The 7,236-nt window shown below is 62.1% G+C and overlaps 1 protein-coding gene across 2 annotated transcripts; it reads left to right on the forward strand.

The window, feature by feature from the left end:
- Window positions 1-3,727: 3,727 nt before the first annotated feature.
- Window positions 3,728-6,866, forward strand: IRX3 (iroquois homeobox 3). 2 transcript variants are annotated; one of them, XM_082606405.1, is made up of 4 exons: window positions 3,728-4,706; window positions 4,876-6,003; window positions 6,156-6,222; window positions 6,663-6,866. In XM_082606405.1, exons 1-4 carry the CDS (start codon window positions 4,440-4,442, stop codon window positions 6,794-6,796), a joined length of 1,596 nt encoding a protein of 531 aa, XP_082462531.1. In that variant the 5' UTR covers window positions 3,728-4,439; the 3' UTR covers window positions 6,797-6,866. The 2 variants fall into 2 exon arrangements, with proteins under 2 accessions (XP_082462531.1, XP_082462530.1); XM_082606404.1 differs by having other exon boundaries at window positions 4,876-5,989.
- Window positions 6,867-7,236: the final 370 nt, after the last annotated feature.

Below are 7,236 nucleotides of genomic sequence, written 5' to 3' on the forward strand. Positions count from 1 at the left end.
CCTGGCGCGGCTCCTTGGGCGGCCCGGCTCGCTCCGGGTGCCCGGGCCCGGCTGGGGGCCCACCCCGCGCGTCGCGGCCAGCCGTTGGCCCGGCCATTCGGGCAGCCTCTCCCTCGCCGAGAGCGAAGTTGGCAAAGTTTCTCGCAAAGTTTCCCCGTCGCTTCTCTGGACCCAGGGAGGGGCTCCGAGGCCCTGGCGGCTGGTGGGGAGAGGCAGTCCGTTCTGAGGCGGCCCTGGAGGCCGCGGCCCCGCGCCTGCTGGGATACTCGGGGTCCGGATTCCTGTTCAGACACAAACCCCTCCCGGTGCGGACACCAGGCCACGCACTCGGGCATCCACGCGGCTGCTAATAGCAGAGAGAGAGAACGCAGAAGAGAGAGAGAGAGAGAGAGAGAGAGAGAGAGAGAGAGAGAGAGAGAGAGAAAGAAAAAAATATTCTCAGCTCAATTTAAGTCTCATGGAAAGGGCTTACAACTGTAATTAAATCATTAAATTCTTGTCTACGCTTCACAGAGCGGAGAGAAATTAACTTCCCACCAACCTCATTTTCTATTTGAACATGAAATAATGATTTTCTGCCCGTCTAATTACAAAGCCAACATCTGATCAAGCCAGCATCCAGAGGGGATTATCGCATGCACGAGTATTAGACCTCATTACCAGCTTGAGTGCAAAATTATTACATCTTGTAATTGGATGGTGAGATTTATATACAGATCGGCCCGGTTTCTGTAAGATTGTAATTACAAGCTTCGTTGGTTAGCTACTTATCAGAACTTTGCAGGAAAACAAAACAAATGACTGAGGAAAACGAGCATTTCATTAACCTGTAACCCGAGCGCGGGGGGAGGGAGCGGTGGGAGCGTGCGCCAAGGCGTCTGCAGGAAGCCGAGGGATCGCGGGTCCTCACTACAGCCCGGGGACTTCGGGCCTGGGAGGGAAGGACAGAAGATGGGCCTCGGCGGGTAAACTTAGGGCTACAGCGGCGCCCCCCGATGGGGACGCGTGGACAACGTGGTCTGGGCGAGGAGGGGGCAGAAAGGGGCCTGGTGGCTCGCGGCTCGTGTACAGTACGCAGCGCAGCCCCTGAGCCAGACGGGCCGCCGGCCCTGGGCACACGTCGGGCCGCGGCTCCAAGTGCGAGACCGGGGAGCGCTGCTGTGCGCGCTAAGCGAGTGCTATGGACGCCCCCTTGCATTCCCCACACTCTGGGCCGCGTTGAGAAAACGTCTACAGAAGCCTCCGAAACGCTTTGTGCTCTGGGAACACTGGAAGAAAGCGAGATGATGGAGAAGGGTTTGCGCGCGGCGCGTTTTTGCGCGCATGCCTTTCCCAAATCAACTTCCCGTGCACCTGCTTTTCCTCCCTGTGCGAGTGTCACTTTGACCCCAACTCGTGGATTAAAAATCCCTGGAAAAGGCTCGGCTGCCCTTGGACCCGTGAGTTCAGTTCGGAGCCGGGCTCTACTGGCCTGGTGGAGTTGGGGAGCGAGCCAGCGCCACGTCGGGGCTCGGCTGCCTAGGACTCTGCGTCCCGACGTGCGGCGCAGATCGCCCGGGCTATGGCAGGGCTGATCTTATCTGGAGACTAGGGTAGCGGAGAGACCGACTCTGCTCGAGACCTGGGGCGCTTGGAGGTATCTAAATAATAGAGGTTCTTGGGTCCTTATCTGGGTTAGAGGTTCACCTTCCGGGCCATGGGTGCCCCGGCCCGGCGTGGCTAAGTCATTGAGAACAGCCTCGCCCCTTCCCTGGCCTCTTTCCCGCCTCCCGCAGCCCGAGACACAGCCAGGTCGATAGCTGGTTAAGGCGGACAGAAGCATCATCTCCGGGGCTCATTGTTCTCTCTTTTCCTTCTGGAAGAGCTGAGTTAAATAGCGGCCCAGCGCAGCCCCAGTTTCCCTGCCTCAGAATCTCGCTCTTGTCTCCTCGCGGGTCTGGCGCCACTACTTTGTGCAAACTCTAGGTTTCCAGGGACGTCGAGGCTCCGGGTCTGACACTTAGGAAACGCTCCAGGTAATAAGGTTACCCTCAATTTTGTAACCCTGAGATCTTTCGCGAGAAGGTGAGCCCATGATTCCCTATGCCACTTCGCTGAGAGGTTTAACTGAAAACGAAATCAGGCGCCGGGAAAACATTTCAAAGCCAGAGCTTCCCCTGATACCTCCTCTCCAGGGGAGACTCCAGTTAAGGCCAACACCCGGCACCAAGCATAAGCAGGCGGGGAGGAGGTTAGGGAAGCAGTCTGACCCAATTTGAGAAGGCCGCCCCTTAGTTTCCCCAATCGAACCCCAAACCTAGCTGCCCCCAAACTTTCCTTTGCGTTCCCCCCAATTTTCTCGGCCTTCACACCTACTGGAGCCGCCGACCCGTGCTAAGACTGGTAGAAAGAGGCGGGGAGTGGGGTGGGGTCAAAACTGAGTGCCCGCGGGACTCCCCACTGGGGCTCCCTGTTGTTGCTGAGACTAGAGAGAGCAGGGGCCAAGATTCTCCGATCCCTCCCCTCTGGTGGAATTCGGATTCGATTCCTCTATCAATCAGCCCGCGGAGGCCAGTTTCCGCCTCCGAGCCGGGACTGGCAACTCCAAGGCAGTTACCGCCCCGGGTGCTGTCCCCGCAGCGCTCCTGCTGCAGGCCTGGCCTGTGCGTAGGTCGCCGCAGCGGCCTAAAGCGTTTAGCCCGAAGCCGCCGCAATACCGGGAATTTCAATCCTGCTCTAGCCTGCACGCCCTAATCCGTGAAGGTGGGCGCCCGGCTACTGGGATTTCAGGTTTGGTTTAGGAAATATCCCACTATAAAATTAAGTCTTGCCTCCCATCCCCACCCGAGCGGGAGGTTGTATACCTGCCAAAAGAAAACAGGTTGGCGCAGAGACCCGGGAGCAGGACAAGGGGTAGTGAAACGAAGAATCTCTACGGACCGAAAATTCCAATATACAAACTTCTCCAAGCGCTCCCCGAAAGTTCCTGGAGCCTCCGCCACCCGGCTCCCTGCTCCTCCCCCATCCCACGCCAGCTTAGGGCACGGGCAGCCTCCACTTTCCTGACGTCGCTCCCCAGGATTCCCGGGGCGTCCACCCTTCGGCCCCACCCCTCCCCCCCGCCATTTCTAAGACGGGATTCTGCAGCCTGACACCCGTGCGGCGTTAACGTGGTTAACTGCTGGATTTGGTCCTCTTGAGCAGGGGGCTGCTTCGCCTCCCTCGGCAGAGAGACGGTCCTTGAAGACTCCCTTATAACGCACCCCCGATCCCTCGCGCACTCTTCAAGCTCCCTCCCCACGCCTCAGAGTGGCCGGGAGTCCAGAGGTGCGAGCTGGAAAGCGGACCCGGGCAGAGTAAAGCCCCAGCGCCTGGTCCAAGGTCTGGTCCCGACCCAGGCCCCGCGCGCTGGGGCGGGGGGAGAGGTACCGAGAGGCGGGAAGCGGGAGGGGCGACCTGACCCCGTACTAACCCCGGTCCCCGCGCCTCCCGCCCCCCCCTCCTCCCGCCGCGGGCCAGAGGGGGTGGGAAGGGACTAGCAGAGCCCGGGCTCCCGCCCCGCCCCGCCCCGCCCTGCGCGCAGTATCCGCGGGGGTGGGCGGCCTCGCCTGCAGGGCGCCCAGGCGATTGGTGACTCGCGAAGGAGACGCAAGGAAAAGTCGAATAAGAGGGCGCGACGTCAGGCCCGAGATTTGGGGAAGGGTGAGGGAGGGGGGTGAGGGCGGGGACGGACAAACAGACACAGATACGGACACGCACCCCCCGCACGACACCCGAAGTGTCCACAACTTTAGGCCGCCTTAGCCCGGAGAGCAGAGGCCGGGGATGGGGGTGCGGGGAGTGTAGTGTAAGTAGAGAGAAATAGGTTTTTAAAAGAAAGAGTGAAGGGAACAGAGAGGGAAGAGAAAGGAATAGTGAGAGAGGGAAAAAGAAGAGAAAGACGAGAGTTTCATAGCATCCAGGAAAGTGAAAGAGCCCGAAGGAGCGGAAGCGATCCTGGGGGTTGGGGGGGGTGGGGAAAGGAGCGCAGAAAGGGGAGGGGAGAGGAAGGGCGAGGAGGGGGAGTGAAAACTAGAGGAGGGCGAGGGAAGCGAGGCGCGACACAGCTCGGGGAGAGGAGGGCAGTGAGGAGCGAGGCGCGGGCAGAGGCAGCTCCGGCTGCCGAGAGGAGGGAGCGCGGCGCAGAGAGGAGGGGCTTGCGGGCCCGTAGAAATGTCAATCAGAGCCCGGAGCCCCGGGAATCTCCGCCAATCTGTTCGGACCTGACCTGGCTCCTCGCCTCCGCCGCCGCCGCCGCCGCGGAGCAGATCAATAGGCAAACGCCGAGCGCAGCGCAGCGCGGGAGGCAGCGCGGCCCCAGCCCGGCCCAGCCCCCGATGCGCGCCGCAGCCCGCGGGCGGCGCTGAGCTGGGCGGCCCCAGGGGCCGGGCCCCCTCTCCGTCCGTGCCCCGCGGGCCACCATGTCCTTCCCCCAGCTCGGATACCAGTACATCCGCCCGCTCTACCCACCCGAGCGCCCGGGGGCCGCCGCCGGCGGTGGCAGCGCTGGGGCCCGTGGCGGCCCGGGAGCCGGAGCCTCAGAGCTGGCTGCCTCGGGGTCCTTGTCCAACGTACTCTCGTCCGTGTACGGGGCGCCCTACGCCGCGGCGGCAGCGGCAGCCGCAGCCGCTCAAGGCTACGGCGCCTTCCTGCCCTACGCGGCCGAGCTGCCCATCTTCCCGCAGCTGGTAAGTGGCCGGGGAGCCGCAGCGGGGAGGTTGGAGCTGGGGCGCCGGACGAGGTGTGCGCGCGGGAGTAGACTTAGAGGGGCCTGGGCCGGGAGGGTGGAGGCGGCTATGGCCAAGGCTCATCCACGCTCCCTCCGCGCGTGTCCCTTCCTTCTCCCTGTGCGTACAGGGCACGCAGTATGAGCTGAAGGACAGCCCGGGGGTGCAGCATCCGGCCGCGGCCACTGCGTTTCCTCACCCGCACCCCGCCTTCTACCCATACGGCCAGTACCAGTTCGGGGACCCGTCCCGTCCCAAGAACGCCACCCGGGAGAGCACTAGCACGCTCAAGGCCTGGCTCAACGAGCATCGCAAGAACCCCTACCCCACCAAGGGCGAGAAGATCATGCTGGCCATCATCACCAAGATGACTCTCACTCAGGTGTCCACCTGGTTTGCCAACGCGCGCCGGCGCCTCAAGAAAGAGAACAAGATGACTTGGGCGCCCCGCAGCCGCACGGACGAGGAGGGCAACGCTTACGGGAGCGAGCGAGAGGAGGAAGACGAGGAGGAGGATGAAGAAGACAGCAAACGCGAACTGGAGCTGGAGGAGGAGGAACTCGGGGGGGAGGAGGAGGACACCGGGGGCGAGGGCCTGGCTGACGACGATGAGGACGAGGAGATCGATTTGGAGAACTTAGACGGCGCGGCCGCGGGGCCCGAGCTGGCCCTGCCTGGCGCGGCGCACAGGGACGGCGACCTCGGCCTGGAACCCATCTCAGACTCCAAGAATAGCGACTCCGACGACAGTTCCGAGGGCTTGGAGGAGCGTCCACTGCCTGTCCTGAGTCTGGCCCCAGTGCCACCGCCGGTGGCCGCGACTCCGCCATCACCGCCCTCGCCCTCAGCGGGCCTGGACCCCTGCGCTCCCGCACCAGCGCCTGCGTCGGCCCTGCAAAAACCCAAGATCTGGTCCCTGGCCGAGACGGCCACAAGCCCGGACAACCCGCGCCGCTCGCCTCCGGGCGCGGGGGGTTCTCCCCCCGGGGCAGCCGTCGCGCCCCCAGCCCTGCAGCTCTCTCCGGCCGCCGCCGCCGCGGCTCAGAGACTCGTCTCGGCGCCGCTGGGCAAGTTCTCCGCTTGGACCAACCGGCCGTTTCCAGGCCCGCCGCCCGGCCCACGCCCGCACCCGCTCTCCCTGCTCGGCTCGGCCCCTCCACACCTGCTGGGACTTCCCGGAGCCGCGGGCCACCCGGCCGCCGCCGCCGCCTTCGCTCGGCCGGCGGAGCCCGAGGGCGGAACAGGTGACTGCGGAGCCCAGGATGCGGAGGGAGGGGGCGAGTTTGGGGGTCGCGCCCGGGCAGGTCCCGGGGGGTGCAGGGCGCTTACCACTCCTCGCCCGCCTCCCGCGGCCCTGGGCGCCAGAATGGAGCGATCTAAAGGCCTTCCTTTTTCTCCCGCTTCCCGTAGATCGTTGTAGTGCCTTGGAAGTGGAGAAAAAGTTACTCAAGACAGCTTTCCAGCCCGTGCCCAGGCGGTAAGAGACCCCGAGCTGGGGTGGGGTGTTGGGACTGGCAGTCGGGGGCAGGAAAGAATGAGGAGGAAACTCGGGCTTCTGCCCCCGGGGGAACGCAGCTAGGACGAGCTTCTAAAAGGGGACGAAACACACTTCTCCGTCGTCGCCACGGGCCCAGAGATGGCTCGAGAGTCCCAGTCCAGGCACCCGGGCGGGGCCCAGGGTACCTCGGAGCGGGCGGTGGCTCCGTGAAGCCCACCACCTTCCAGCCGCGCACCTCGGGTCTTGACGCCTCACGCCCAACCTTATAGTTAAACCAGAAGACCAGCATCTATAGCACCTCATTGCACATTGAGACGTCTCCCTTCCCCCGGCCTCAGCCCCAGGTTGGGTCTCCCAATGCTAGGCAGCGTCGGTGCACTTAACTCACTTCCTTTGCTACCACTGCCTCTCTCTTGCAGGCCCCAGAACCACCTGGACGCCGCTCTGGTCTTATCGGCTCTCTCCTCATCCTAGCTCTTTAAAAAAAAAAAATTTTTTTAATCGTTGTAATAATTGTAAAAAAAAATCGCTCTTGTATAGTTATGACTTGTAAGCATGTCCGTGTATGAATACCTAAAAAGAAAACGAAACAAAAAAAGAAAAATAAAACAAATCTCCCCTCAGTCCTCCCCCGGTGGTTTCTGTACCCCACATTAGCTGAGTTTGTGAGGTTGGTTTGTTCGGTTGATTTGGGGGGGGTGGAGTTTCAGTGAGACTAAGCGTGTTTGACTTTTTTTGTATATACAGAAAAATGTACATATGTGTGAACCAAATTGTACAAGAAAGTATCTATTTTTGGCTAAATAAATGAGCTGTTGCCACTTTGATTATAACCCGCCTGTCTGCCCCCGGAGGGATCTGTTTGGTGCTTTTCGTTTTGTTTTGTTTTACACCCTCATCCCCCCATGTTTGAAGAGTCGCCCGAATCAGAGGAAGAGAAGGCAAGGCAAGGCGAGTCAGGGCCCTGTGGTCGGAGGACGGCAGAGGAGAGGC

The sequence above is a fragment of the Mesoplodon mirus genome, assembly GCF_964341445.2.
Source record: "Mesoplodon mirus genome assembly, chromosome: 19".
NCBI lineage: Eukaryota > Metazoa > Chordata > Mammalia > Artiodactyla > Ziphiidae > Mesoplodon > Mesoplodon mirus.